General features: G+C 38.4%; 1 protein-coding gene across 1 annotated transcript in view; it reads right to left on the bottom strand.

Annotated features, from left to right (window-relative positions):
• Positions 1 to 950: 950 nt before the first annotated feature.
• fbln2 (fibulin 2) overlaps positions 951 to 15,829 on the bottom strand; it is a 392,772-nt gene continuing 377,893 nt past the window's right edge. The window contains exons 15-18 of the mRNA XM_048606751.1: positions 14,802 to 14,921; positions 10,912 to 11,040; positions 5,473 to 5,596; positions 951 to 2,632 (exon numbers count right to left, since the gene is read on the bottom strand). Of these exons, the coding sequence (XP_048462708.1) occupies positions 2,275 to 2,632; positions 5,473 to 5,596; positions 10,912 to 11,040; positions 14,802 to 14,921 (731 nt within the window). The 3' untranslated portion in view covers positions 951 to 2,274. The remainder of the gene's footprint in view (positions 2,633 to 5,472; positions 5,597 to 10,911; positions 11,041 to 14,801; positions 14,922 to 15,829) is intronic.

Here is a 15,829-nt window from a genome sequence, read left to right as displayed (position 1 = left end):
AATTAGGTTTATTGTCATGTGTACTCAATTTACGAAAGAACAGGAGTATGGTGAAAAGTATACAATGTCACCAACACATAGTACCATCTTAGGTACAAAGTATCTAGGTACATCTTAGGTACAAAAAAAAATAAGATAAAAATGTTACACCACATTACAGTTATACAAAGTATATAATTAGTGCTATAGATTTACACTTCTTTTACAAGAAGATCCTACTTTTTGCTTAATCCACTGTTGCTCTCAAGAATAGTGCTGTCTTTCATCTTTTGTCTTACCAGAACATCATTGGCAGTGTATAAAAATGTGCACACTTGATGGCGCTGTTCCTTCACGTGTAAGCTTGAAGCCATTCTATTGCATTGCAACTGCTGCTTCCAGAGCTCCCACTTCAGCCTTGCTGTGGGCCTTCCACATTATCAAATGGTTGAGGTTATAGCAAGGTCTCTACCAGAGCTGTCATCCTAATGAACTGACCTAGTGCTTGGATATTTTACTGTCAAAACTTTCCGATTCCATGTCTCCACGTCAGCAACCTGCAGGTCCTGGAAGGAGAGCTGTAGGAGATTTGTGTGAGGCTGAGCAAGGGCTGACAACAGGGAGGTAATGTGGAGTGCTCATAATTTCATTTTTTTTAAAATAAACTTTCCTTTTTGGCAATGCCCTAGTCATTGATTAGGCCACATGCAGTAAGACCTTTGCTGGGGACATTTGAGGCAATTTGGGAAGGTAGCCTTGAACGGAGTAACACCCACTATCTGCATGTGCCTATTTTCAGGCATGAGCTCTGAATACCTATAATGGTGCCTTTACAAATATGGCATAGCACAATTTCACCACAGAATGAGCCTCCCACCATTGTGGACACTTTACATCTGCAAAAGTCAAAGAATATCTCGGCCATGGGATCTACAGAGGACTGTGGAAAATATAAACAAAAAGCATAAATATTTATATAAAGACTTACTTTATTTTCTATTTGAAACCTATGTCCATGTTTATTTAAAGGTCATTACATGGCTACATGGCTGAGGATGGCAACATTTAACCCTTTGAGGGTTAGAAATACAGACAAACTTTCATATGACAACAAATAGTCTCAAGTTCCAAAATTACATATTTAGAAAATGTGTAAACATTTTAGCCTTTGGATTTGCTGTACATTTTAAGTAAATATCAGCTGTGCTTAATAAGGCATGAAACAATGGCTGAGACAAGAAAATGCTTTTTATAGCACCAGAATCATGATTATTTGATAAAGCTGGTTTTAGTAAAACAAAAGACCAAATCCATTCCAGTTTACATTTTCATTGTAACATTGTGGTTTTGTGCAAAATATTACTGATTCTTGCACAACCAATTTATTTCAACATCTTTTACATGATCTGCAGTACAATAAGTTCTAAAGCCCCTTGAAGGCCAGAAATCTATTCAAAATTAGAGTTGCCTAGAATAGTATAAAAAGAAATTGAATTCAACTAGTAAAGCCATGTAGGGTATGTAACCAGTCAATGAACTTAAGGCCTTAGGACATAATTCCACATGAACACATCCTATTTGTAGGTACCACTTCCGAAACGTTGAAATTAACGGTTATTTTGATCAATAGTGCAGCAGGTGATAGTAAATTAGCAACCTATTTTGCATCCCTCCTATTTGCTTTTGCTGTTTTGCATTGCAGCCCAGGATAAGTTTGTAGCCATTGTTTTTATCAAAAATGCCCTTTTTTTAATATGATGATAGAAGAACCATAATTTTTTGTCACTCTAAGCCCCCACACAGATGATGACTCATTTCAATGTGATTGTTGGTGTTATAGAATCCATTGAAACTTTGTTTAAAATATGCCGCTTTTAACAATTATCTTGGCAAAGAATTTAAAATGAATATACATAGGATTGTGAAACCTCTACTGTATAATTTAATCCCATTTACCATTATGGCTAGGCACCGATGAATCTAGTAATGTAATTCAGATAGACCGTGCTCCACATTTAGACACAGTCTGATAAAATTACTTCACAAATACAATTATATCATCTGATTGAAAGGAATGAGACATACAGCGAATAAAATTCCCATGCTGTCTTTAGATTCATTGGAAGTGATTTTGATTTTGGATGAATGTGTAACAAACAATATTGATTCAGTTGCTGGGGCTTCACTTCCACGGACTTAAAAGGCAGAAGTCCTCCCAATATGTATATTGGCCTCGTGGGCATATTAGTGTTGAGCTATAAAGTTATATCATTTACAACAGATACAGTGATTGCTTTAGAAAGGATAAGCTGCAACAAATACATAAATTTTAGCAAGGAATGAAGTGAACATTCCCTGACGCCACAGTTTCATTTCAACATCAAGTAGGAAATCTTTGGATTCCATGAATTGCCGTTGTACGTACACAATTCCAGTGTAAGCATTCACCTTCCGTGTATTGAAGTAATTTTCGTTATTTCCTTTAGTGATGGTCAGGATAATGCTATCTCCTATATACGCAGGTGATGGAGCAATACGGAAAATGGTGCTTGGAACTTGGACATTGGTTGGAAAAGTCAGCTGATAGTAGGTGATTCTGACTGGCATATTCTGGCAATCCATGTAGTTGGGACACATCATGCGTTCACAGCGCCTGAGAAGGGAATGTCATCTTACTTAATATATATAATGAAACAAGAATACAGTGCCCTCCTGTAAAAGCTCAAAAGCCTATCAGCGCAGAAACTTAGAATAATGTGCATAAGAGTTGAGAAAGCTTTGCAGAATCAGGAGCCATTGTTACCATTATACAGCATCATAAAACAGACAGTAGACCATAATTATTAAATTAGTACAGACTGCTTGACCAAATGCAAAGTAAACCCAAACTAAATTAGTCACCCATTGCATTTTCTGTACACAAACAGCTTATTTTGTTACAAAACCTGTATACATACGAAATGACCACTGAGACCGTATGAATAAATGGAGATCTGAAATTTATTCAAAATGTTATACATACAGTTGGTGCTGAAGGAAGCATGTGTCAATTGTCTGAAACAATCACCAATGCTCTTTTCCTACAGCCCAGCACGTTCTATCCTATTAAGTAGTGATCTTCTGAGAAGTACTATTGAATCTGCTACGACCCAAGCTTTCTGGAAATACATTCCAGATCATAATATATCACTGACTTTTCATAGAAGATCTCTATTGCCCCACTGGACTTTTTTTTGCCAATTATTTAAATCTGTGCTCCAACTCAGAATTCTGCTTAGTGACTGACCAGCTAGTGGTTACAATTTCTCCCTGTCTGTTCCATCAAAATCCCTCTCAATTTTGAACACCTCCATTAATCTTTTCTGTTTTCACCTTCTCTGTTCAAATCAAAAACAGACCCAGTTTCTGTTGTCTCCCCAGATTAGTGAAACTCCTCATCCATGGTACCATTCTACTCAATCATGTCTTCACCCTCACCCAGTGCTCGATGTCATTTCTAAAATACAATGCTCAGAATTTGGTACAATGCTCTAATTGACGTCTATTGGGTGATTTAATAAAGTGTTAGGGCTTTCACAATCTTATATATTGCACTAAAAGAGGCCAATTATCAAAGACAATATGTTTGCGCTATGAAGTAGACTGTCTCATAGAGTCAAAGGGTGTGGAAACAAACAATTCAGCCCAACTCATCCATGCTGACTAGGCTTCCTAAACTGAATTAGTCCAATTTGCCTGTGTTTGACCCATATCCCTTTAAACCTTTCCTATCGTTACTAATTTCCTGTGGCAGCTCATTCAATATTCACATCACTCTGTGTGAAAATGTTGGCCCTCAGGTCCCTTCGAAATGTTTTCCGTCTCACCTTAAACCTGTGGCCTCTAGTTTTGGACTCCCCTACCCTGGGGAAAAAGACTTTGTGCCCTTCATGATTTTATAAACCTCTATAAAGGTCATCCTTCCGCCTCCTATGCTCCAGGGAAAAAAAAATTCCAGCCTATTCAGCCTCTCTATTTAACTCAAACCTCCAGTCTCAGTAATATCCTTGTAAATCTTATTTGCACCCTTTCCAGTTTAATAACATCCTTCATATAGCAGGGCAACTAGAATTGTACGCAGTACACCAAATGCATCCCAACTCCTGTACTCAATGTTCTGACCGATGAAAGCAAGCATGCTAAATGCTTTCTTCACCACACTGTTGACCTGTGACACCCCTTTCAAGGAACTATGGACCTGCACCCTTAGATGTATCTGTTCAACAACAATCCCCAGGGCCTTACCATTAACTGTGTGAATCCTGCCCTAGCTGGTCTTATCAAAATGCAACACCTCGCATTTATCTATCTAATGATTTCCAATGTACAAACAATGCAAAATGTTTGGCATTCTTGAGATTGTATAAATGCATTTTTTTCCTACACCTAATATCTGCAGCAGATATGGTGAATAGTCACAAAGTGAGATACTCATTGAAATAAAAATTCACCAGAAATTCAAAGCACACTCAAAATGGTCACAAGTATTTCGTTAAACAATGGCTGGAAATTTCCGGCATTTTTGGCTGCAGACGTCAATTTAATGCTACCAGAAAGTCGCAACCATGATATTCATTTCTTACTACAGCTCACCAGTCAGAGGGAGCAGAGACATACTGACTCCTCTGTTGAGCCTAATAGTAAATTGAGTCTGGGAAGGTTGGGGTTGATGAAGTGGAAGAAGAGGCATTTGTGGAGGTATCTCAAACATGGTAAGAGCCATGGGGTCATTTCTGAGTTAAAATGGACGCTTTCTGTTTCTCCTAGGACAGCAAAATAAAAGCTGAAGCTAAGCCATTTTTGATCTGTCCCCTTCCAGCTCTGCTAATTTGTAAACGAATTCCACATGCTGGATCCTTGAACAAATACAGACCTAACTCACATTTCTGAAGTATAATTCCTTTCCCAGGCAGCTGTCTTGGGTGATAGTTAGCTGAGCCATTAATGCATCTGGTGTTATCTGGGGGTCATTCGGATGCAGCAGATCATGTGGAATCTCCATTCTCAAATTCATGATGTGCCCTAAGTGGAAACAGGCAAACCAATTCGAACAGATATAGAGCAGAGCATTGGGAGCAGCACTTTGGATAAGAGCCATGCTTCAGATTCTCATTGCAAGATGATTTTAAAAGTTAAAATTGCCACTCAGTTGATGTATTTGTGCAGTCAGTCGAACCAATATATCCAGCCTCTCTCTCTGCAAATTCTAATTGACAACATTGGAAAAAACAGCAGGATTTATCAACCAGTGCACAGGCATAAGCTCCATTTTTCACTCTGTGATACTGCCAGTCACAGAGAAATCTGGCCTCGTGAGCCCCAACACCCTCTTTCTGTGATGTATTTTGCCACGGTTCTTATTTTTCTACGTCAATTGCAGAAGTAACAGGAACTTAATCTTACTACAAAGAAAAATCTCTGTTTTGCTTGGATTGGAAATAGTCGAGCACTTACATGTCAGACACTTTCCTGTAGTTTGGTGGGCAATCCACGACAGGGCATTTGAATCCACCTTGGATATTGAAGCAGGTCTCAGTTGATGTGCAATTGTGTGTTCCTATTGCACATTCATCAATGTCTGTGGGAAATTACACACAACTGAGAGGTTTAATTGTTTATTTCACAAGTATAGAGTGAACACTGAAATTACTGTAATCAAATGACAAGAATATGCAGCATTACACTGTACTGATGAACTTACGTAAGAACACGAGGTTGAAGTTGGAGCAATTCATTTAAACACTTGAGACCTGCTGTGCAATTCAATAAAATCCTGGCTAAATATCTTTCTTAACTCTACATTCCCACACTGTCCATTTTAATATAAGAAATTGTAGCAGGAGTAGATGATATAGCACCTCATGTGTGTTTGGCCATTCATAACAGTCTTAGCTGATCTTTGACTTCAAATCCGCTTTCCTATCTGCTCCCTGTATCTCTTGATCCCTTAGTAACAGCTAAGTGCGCTAAAGGATCATAAATTACATTCCATATAATGCTTTTTAATAGCTTTCCCACAGCAATGTCAAATACTGATTATTTTCTCCTTGAGTGATGGAAGCTCATGAATCTCTTTCAGTTCAATTGAAATCAACTCTGGCTTCATGAGTTATTGATTATATGGGCCAGTGGCTCACATTACTGATCCCATTTCATTTAACAGTAAATAGAAGCAGATTCAGCAGCACAAACAGCTTTAAGTACTTAAATATTAACTGAACAGATTTCTGCAATTCTAGACACGGAAACAATTTTGGTTGCACATATGTTCTCTACAATCAGGAATGAATCATCACTTTCAGAAGTGAAAAGCAATGCAAAGTATCCATTAAGATCATTAGCCATATCTGTATCTCCAATTCTAATCTGTCTTCTAGCAAACTGAGGAAATCTTTGGCAATATTACTGCAATGGGATGACTATGCCATTTTAATTAGTATTCCTAACACTAACTTTAGTTGACTATAGCTGTTTTCATATCCTTGTTATTAATCTTGTGACAATTAAATTTTTATATTTTGTTATTTGAGCATTATTTTAGAATGGAGCCCCCTATTTAAGCGTAGGGGTGGACAAGATCTCCTTGATTGTTGCTGGGAATGGAGGGCTTGAGTGATAAAAAGAAATACATTGGGTAGGCTGGGACTTTTCTCACTGGAGCATAGGAGGTTAAGGAGTAACCTTATTGAGGTTTATAAAATCATGAGGGGCATAGATAACGTGAATAGCAAGGATCTTTTCCCTAGGGTGGGGTAGTTCAAAACTTGGGGCATATTTTTAAGGTGAGAGGAGAAAGTTTTAAAAAGAGCATGAGGGGCAACTTTTTCATGCAGAGAGTGGTTCGTGTGTGGGATGAACTGCCAGAGGAAGTGGTGGATGCAGGCACAGTTACAATATTTAAAAGACATTTGGATAAGTACATGAATAGGAAAGGTTTGGAGGGATATTGGCCAAACACAGGCAAGTGGGACAAGTTTAGTTTGGGAACGTGGTCAATGTGGACGAGTTGAACTGAAGGGTCTGTTTCTATGCTGTATGACTATGACTCCATGGTTCATCAAAATTGAATTAAATACATTCCGCTTATCTTTCCAAATCAAATTAGTTCCTTCCAGAATAGATGACTCAACTTTCCAAACCATTCACTCCCGCCCCAAACTGCACCATTACTCCACTGCATTCATGCAACAGCCCATCGACCAGCACATTTTTTGGTTGTCTCCTGAATCCACAACCCTCTCCCTGTGCCCACCCCCCCGCCCCCCCCCCCCCCACCCAATTAGAAGTGATCTTATTATCTGTTTATCAGTCTACAAGGACCTACAAGCCTATCAGAGGTCTCATTTTTATCCCTTCTCAAATATACGCACATCTGTTCAGTACAACAGCCCAACAGTGCGTATTAACAAAACAACAGTGAATGTGATCCTGTCTATCGCACAGTGTTCTCTCCATGACTGTACCAGAATATGTTTAAAAGTATAAAGCAAGAATGATTAATTCTTTGTATGCGTGTGGGCCAATCTGGTTGTTGAAAATAACAGCGTGCAGGGATTATGAGTATGGATAAAGATACTTCTGTTATTTTAGGAATTTGATGATTACTCCATTCTACTCAGTGAGAATCACCATAACTTGTGCTTGGGTCAATCTCTTTGTCCATATTGCAAGGAACTGGAGTCATTATATTTTCTTTTCAGGTTTTATATGAAGACCACACAAAATGAAGAACAACCACAAGGCAGGTTATAGACAAGGGAGGAGCAACAGCAGCTTGAATGGCAATGATGATATAACCAATATTAGCCAGCCTACCATGTATCTTTGTTAGTTCACCAATAATGTCATTAGGTTCAACTACACAGGGCACATCGGTCACCAATGTTATCTCCCCCTGGCTAGAATGTCAGGGGGGAGGGATCCCACCCAGAAGACTGGCTGACCCATTCACTTAATGGTATAATGCATAACAACCACTGGTAGGCTGCAGGAGGGAACTTTGCCCCATAGGGGAAGGACATCGTTCCTCGGAGAGCTGCTGACCAATTAGAGATAACACCAGTGGGAATGGTGCTCGCTGCTAGCATGGCACTCAGATGCTGAAGAGGTAATTGTAATGGATTAGAACCTTGTAAACATTTGGGGCTCAGTCGGGATGTGTGGGGTAGGGCTGGGGTTGGGGGAGTTCATGGTGGCTATGTCTTGGGGAATCCCTGCAATTGGACCTTCAGGCCAGTGAAAAAAATGACCTACCCTGGCCAACCTCTGGATGCTTGGACCTCTCCTGCCACCAGCTAAATGCCAGTGGTGTAGGATGAGATTCTTAAGTGGGAATTAGTTGCCCAGGTAAGGGGTTCAATTAGTCCATTGGCAGGATGCTAACCTGTACAATTTGATGGAGGCAAAGATGGTGAATGCTGCCTGCTGGATTTGATATGTCCTTTGTCTTCAAAACAGTTGGTGGGGAAGTGTTAAATCCAACCCATTATTTTTGTTTCATCGTGAGCAGTGAATGGTAATAACAAGCTGCATTCTACGGTCTCATACTGTTTCTAGAGACTTTGTAAGTAGATTTCCAATCAGCAGAATGTAAATATTTTCGGTAAGTTAAATTGTTTTTTTTCTAGTAGGCCGTGTATACGGCCCCTGTATTATCTAAACTACTGTTAAAAAGGCATTACCTAATTTCCTCAGATTCTACAATAATGCCAATTTTACAATTCCTTCTCCAAACAATTTGGAATAGATTTATACCTTGTGTAATATCGGCTACTACCCGATCCACTCCCCCATACAACACACAGAAAGTCCACTATATTTTTAAAGCTTCTGTGAATCCCAGAACTTTTCCCCACAGTTCATTAGATTATGATTGCAATCTTTTCATCAATTGACATTAGAATTTCATATTCCTGTTTCAGTTTTATATTCCTTTTGCCATCTTGGTAGAAAGACAAGAGCAAAGAGTAAGATACCACCAAGTTTGCAATGAGCAAGAGACAGGGGTAAGCTAAATAAAGAAATAGTTAAAATCCTGTAGATTATAACAGCACAGTTAGCAGGTACAGACAAAATGCACGATAGTATTCAAAATACTGCAAAAAGCTTCAAAATGTACCAAGCATCCATATTTCCTAGTCAAAATCCACACTACCTCCCACTTAACAAATAAACTTCGCAGTATCAGAACTAATTTGCCCTTCAAAATAATCTAAATCTATCTTCTAGAAGATTACTCTTTAGTGTACTGTAATGCTTTTTGCCTGCACAATGCAACCAAGGATGGTTGCAACTTCAGCCATGACCAGTTCAGGCCCTCTACACTCCCATTAGAACTAATTCTTTTCACAAGTCATAGAGAAGACCATTGGGTTTCAGTTTTGACGGACAGACTCAACTATGAAATGTAATCCCCAAAGGTCAATAAAACCCCTGAAATCTCATCCAACAAAAGGTAAGTTATCTTATTCAGTTACCTTGAAGCAGAGATCTTTACTGAAAACTATTTTTCATACACAATACTTCTTGATTGTCAGCTTTTTGGAAGTTCTGTGAGCTTGTCCATAATTTATAGGTTAACATACATGTTCAAAAAAGGGAAATATAACCTTCCAGCTCAGCAATTAACATTATGTTACCAGCGACGTTCATTTACTTCACCCATGAAATTTGACAATACAGTGATTATTTTTTGCCCAGTTGTTCCCTGCATGAAGACTGGATATCATTTCAGAACTTCTATTAAACAATAAATTTAACCAGTTGTCCTCTTGGTACTTTACTTAACATATTATCTAAGAAAGAAATGACACGCTTATTGAGTACGTCATCAGAATATCTCAAAAGTTAAAATCAATGTAAGCAAATACAGAACCCCAGTGGCAGGGTTAGGGCTGCAGTCAATTTTGATGTGTGATCAATCAACAGGCGACATAATCTTGGAAGATAATACAACTATGAAGAATGTAATAGTGTTATGGCCTGGCCAAAAGACATGTAAAGCTCAACAAATTAGGACAGCCAAGTAAATGATTGAAACTTGAAATCCTTGCTTGGGGTGGTGGACCAGAAATACCAAGACATTTTTATACTTTAATAACAAATGCTGGCTGAAATCAATGCCATCTTAAACTGAAGCTCTGGATAATAAATGTCACATTAGTGTTTTAGTGGAAAGGTGAAATTTTGTTGATGAAGCATACTCTTGAATCAAGTTCCATGATCAAAATTTTTCTAAATATATCATCAGTCCTTAAATGTCATTGAGTCAAAATCCTGGAACTCCCTCCCTATTGACATTGTGGGTCTACCTACAGCACATGGACTGCAATGCTCAAGGAGGCAGCTCACCACCACCTTCTCTAAGACAGCAAGGAATGGACAATAAATGCTAGCCCAGCCAGTAACACCCCTGTTTCATGAGTGAATAAAATAAAATTGGTGCTTAGGAGTGCTGACCCAGCACTCAAATTCTGAATTGGAAACTTCACTAGCAGTGGGGGCAGACAGACTTCAGTGAGGGGGGAGGTGGATGTGTTCCAAAAGAAAGCATTCTGGTAAAATTTTCAGACTCATTTTATTTGGAAATCAGAGATTGTAGTAACCATCAGCCCATGAAATAATATTACAAATAGAGCTAATATGAAAAGGAACATCATATACCACTTTCTGAACATTGTCTTACCAAGGGAGAAATTAAACCAACCTTAGTAATTCTGTAAAAACAAGACCTTGAAAAATGGATGTTTAACAGCAGCACCAGAACCCAATTTATAAAAATAATATCTTAATTATTATATGCATTTCATAATGTACATAATATTCCAAAATGGAGAGCATTTAGAAGTGTATGTGTGTCTGAGAAATTAAAAACAAATGAGAAAAAAATCCTACCTCTACACGTTCTTCCATTTGGTGACATTGTATAACCAAACTCAGGGCAGGCACAATTATAACTCCCAGGGACATTCACACAGCGGAATGTACAGAGCGTGCTTCCACTTTGTGCACACTCGTCAATGTCTGAAATCAAAACTTTCTTCAGTGAATGCAACAAAAAAGTTTCAAAAATATGCTACACGAGCTGGTAGCATAAAACTTAATTGCATATTCTCATTAACATAACAATAACAATTGTTATGACATAACGAAAGACATAACAATACAATGCAATGAAATTATTAACTTAACAATGGTTGATATTTATTAATTAACTTTTCTTGTTTTTGATATACTCTCATCTTGTGTTTTTTTATTTTTACTGAAACAATACAATAGAATTATAGATTCACATTTTGCTAAGTTGGAAATGATGGGTGGAAATCTTTTGCCTTCACCTCCTTGCGAGTTTAGTGATGGGAGAAATTAATCAGCTGGAAAGTAGGGCAGCATGGTGGCTCAGTGGTTAGCACTGCTGCCTCACAGCGCCAGGGACCCGGATTTAATTCCGCCCTCGGACGACCGTCTGTGCGGAGTTTGCACATTCTCCCTGTGTCTGCATGGGTTTCCTCCGGGTGCTCCGGTTTCCTCCCACAGTCCAAACATGTGCAGTTTAGGTGAATTGACCATGCTAAATTGCCCATAGTGTTCAGGAATGTGTAGATTAGGTGGGTTACAGGGGGATGGGTCTGGGTGGGATGCTTCTGAGGTTCGGTGTGGATTTGTTCAGCCGAAGGGCCTGTTTCCACACTGTAGGGATTCTATGAAGTGGGGACTCCAGCACCTTTCCAGTTCTACCCTGATTAAATCTTGGGCAGCATTCCTGCACCCCACCCCACCACCACCACCAATGAAGGCTTGTAAGTGGATAATTAAGGCTCAGTTAAGGTCCCCATCCAGCACAATTGATATTAAGCCAGCAGAAACTGACGCTACAGAGAACACAAAAAGCTAACAATGGTTTTTTTGGTTAGAGGTTTCCAGGATCTCCCTTCTTCAAAGGCATTGAGTGCATGTCCACCATTGGGAAGGGGGACCACCAATGAAAGCTAATTCTAGCCCAATCACACCCCTCTCCCTCGCCAGCCTCACCCTGTGATCGCCCTCTTGCTATCATTTAGCTGTGCCTGAGTCTTTCTTTGGTCCAAGGTCTCTAGTGAGTGTCATCTCAGCAACAACCAAGTGGTAGCGCTGTTGAGTAGACCGGCAGCTCTCAGCAGGTGGCACTTCCACCTCTGGGGTCATTGAAATGGGGACAATGGCCCCCCCGGACCTGTCAAATGCCCAAGTAAGATGAGATGCACTGGCATTACCACTAAAAGATTCAGCCATTATCTTTCATCGAAATGAATAGTTGAATATGTAAAGATAATTGTCTCCTGTTTGCGATTCGAAGATACTAATTATGCAGTTAATGAGAAATTCCAGGTTGTTTGATTTGCACTCTTGACCAGTTTCCATTTCTTACCTACCTAATATTCTAAAGACTAGAAATGTATACGCTGTTTGTTTTATTCATGGAATAATAATAATAGTCTTCAGTGGTGTAGATCGAGAATAATCAGATCAAAACAGTAAATTTTAATGTATTTTCAATATCTACTGTAAAACAAAATTTTCTATTGGCTTATGACTTCCATTTAATGAAAATATACATTATGAAGAATGATTACAGTATATTATCATTTTGTATCATTGAAAACCAGATAAATACCTCAATATTGTAGTACAATGCAGTTCAATTATATACCAGTATTAATATTAGAAAACTAGTTATTCAAGAGCATTAGGCAACATATTGTCAATGCTAACAACATGCCTGAAATCAAAAAGCTAGTTTCCACCATTAATTTAGTTTGTGCCAGAGTCAGTGTAAGACCAGTTTATTTCCATTTTTCCAAGGGCAAAAGCCAGATGCTAAAATATAACTATCTTAAAATAAAGAAAAGACAACCTCTGTTTACTTTTGATGGAGAGAACACTGAATTTTGTGCTCAATAATATAATGGATGTGAGATTCGGAGAAGAGAATATTGTTTGTTTTTTTTAATAACCAAAGGAGCCAAAGGTTATCCGAGGTAGATAGGAATGTGGTTTTTGAGGCCACAGTCAGATTAGTATGATTTATTAAATTGTGGAACAGGCTAGAGGAATCATATCATTTGCTCCTGCTTCTAATTTGTAAGTTCATCAAAAATTTCCGGGTCAAGTACTGAGAATTGGATGCCATGTCAAGGAAATTCTACATTACCAACAATACTGTACCTGTTTTCAAAAGAAAAAAAAAAAAAAAAAAAGAGAGTTTTGTACTGGCCAGCAGTTTGTTTTACTTGAACAATTTTGTATTGTTCAGCTAGAACCCAGAAGGCCACTATGGAAAGGGGTGCCACTTCATTTGGGAAGTGCATCTTATTGCCAAGAAGGTGACACTTATGTTTTGTCAAAAAATAGAAAGGACACATAGGTTTCATCACAATAATTGACAGTCAAGAATTCCTCAGTGTAACCTAACTGAACATTGGGATGAATGCCATGAGATTGAGCATCTGCCTATGAAAGAAGAATTGTATGTTCTGGGCCAATTGGTCATGAGAGAAAATCAAATCAAGTGATTTCGTGTTTTGATGCTGATGCATGAGGCCAACAAGAGGAGGTTTAGTGTGAACAATGAACTCAGGTTAAGTAAGCATCGCCATTGCTTGCTAAACGATAAGGTAGCTTGCTGCATCTGAACCATTGGCCTGAAGCTGACATGGAGCACAGCAAGATGTGGCGGTACGGGACTTCAATTGAGTGACAAATGTTTTTTGCTGCCTGTCTTGGACAGTTAAACTTCATTTTTCACATCAACATTTTGAAGGAACCTACAAAGGTAAATATAATGAAGGCAATGACAGGATCTTGCAAATGCATAGAGCACACTGTTCAGTGCAAATCAACAAACCGCAGTGGAAGAGGTTGTGTAAAATAATGTGGAACATTGATCTAAAACTCTGCTCTAACCACACCGCAATCATGAATTAAAAACACTGAACAGAACGCAACTGAAGGTATTTCAAGTAGCAGAAACAGATAACTGGCAGCCAAATCTGTCCAACCACTGGGCAAACTAGGTAGTCACCTAGAGTGACAATATTTGAGGGCCAGTAAAAATAAACCTGAACTATTCATGAAATTACATATGTTAACAGGCTTCAGCAGTTTCAGTGAAAGGTCTAGATCCACATTTATTTACATATTATAGATTTTCATGTGTTTACTTTACAGTCTTTTATTAAACAACCCATTGTTTGGCTGTTTGGCAAGATCTCTGAAAAGAAATGAAGCAAATTGATCAAAGGACTTTGCTTCCTGTTTGTGTCATGTGATAACTGTATGCGTGTTGAAGCTGCAAAATTAATATTTAATAGTATCGAAGCTGTTTGCTAATGTATTAACCTGTCAATTTAACCTAGATTGGCTCCCAGAAAGGGAGATGAAAGGACTGCATTCTAACAGTTTGTGTCAAATAACATGTTTTCCCATCCCATCATGCAAATTAATTTAATATCTTCACACTACTCTCATGAGCATTGCAGGGAAGAATTCTCTCTGGGCCAATTACTTTTCATGTATTAATTATGATAAACCAATACTCACACAGTACTCTGGAGGAGAAGCTCAGATGTAAATAATATCACCATAAAACTGCTTGTCTTGGTGCAGCTTACACTTTAGTTCATCTTGATTTGAGCAATTAGTAAAAGAATTTTGCAGGTGATTTATGGCCTTACTCAGCCATAGAACTGTAATACATAAAAGACTATTAACATAAGAAAGACATATCTTGCTCTGGCTCCCCTTACCTTCACAGGAATGTCCATCTAGTTCAGTCAGTTGGTAACCTTGTCTACAATAACACTGGTAGGAGCCATAAATGTTGGCACATTCCTGCCCACATATATTGTTCTCACATTCATTTATATCTACAGAGAAAAATAGAGAGATAAAATTGCTTCATCATATTCATCGATTCTATGCTGTCTTACTTCGTTAATTTTTAAATACCATTCTATATCGGAATTGGGAATGATATCATCTTTAACTAAAACAAGGCAGCTCAACAATGATCTATGATGGTTATGGAATCAAATTTCTAAAATAAAAATCACCTCGCAACTTCTGAGTAATTGTTTTGAACATTACTGTTAAGGATTTTATAATATGACATTAGCACCAACCACTGAGAGAAGCTCAAGACATTCTAATTTTGTTGTAGTAAACAAATATGCCATAGTGGCAGAACGAGCAAAGTAATTGGAATCAGTGTCCCTATGTTCGGAAGAAGGAAATTGTCCAATGACCTTGCTCTTGGTTGCTACTTGGGAACCGTGGCTAAAAATAAACTTCAGCTTTATGCACTGAAGAAAAGGAGCTTCAAGTTGTCTTTCTAAAACAAACTTGGGAATGACAGTTCATATTAGCCAGAAAAAAGTTGTAGGGCACAACTTAAAAGGTGATGCAGTCAGAGCTGATGGATAAGCCAGATGAATATACCTTATGGTCTACGTTATCATTGGTGATTTCAGAATGGAGAAGTAGCTGAAATGAGGAGGTGTGAGGCATTTTGGGATCTGAAAGAGGCAAGACTTGACTGAATTATTTGAGATACTCAAAGAATATTGATAAAAAGTATTTTAAAAAGGGTGCTGGCTTGAAATAAAGGAGAATCCGTCAGACAGCATGCTAAGGATGAAATCTTAGGAGAGTTTTGCAAGGGCTGAAAGTGACATTGCACAGCTTGTACATGCAGAGAACATGTAGGAAAATGAAAATCTGTCAGTATTTGGAGGCCACTTTGTCAATGACGGTGAGAAAGGAGCTCCAAGGTTAC

The sequence above is a fragment of the Rhincodon typus genome, chromosome 16 (assembly GCF_021869965.1).
Source record: "Rhincodon typus isolate 14 chromosome 16, sRhiTyp1.1, whole genome shotgun sequence".
NCBI lineage: Eukaryota > Metazoa > Chordata > Chondrichthyes > Orectolobiformes > Rhincodontidae > Rhincodon > Rhincodon typus.
Note: the sequence above shows the minus strand (reverse complement) of the source record. Positions and strands in the feature narration are given on the sequence as shown.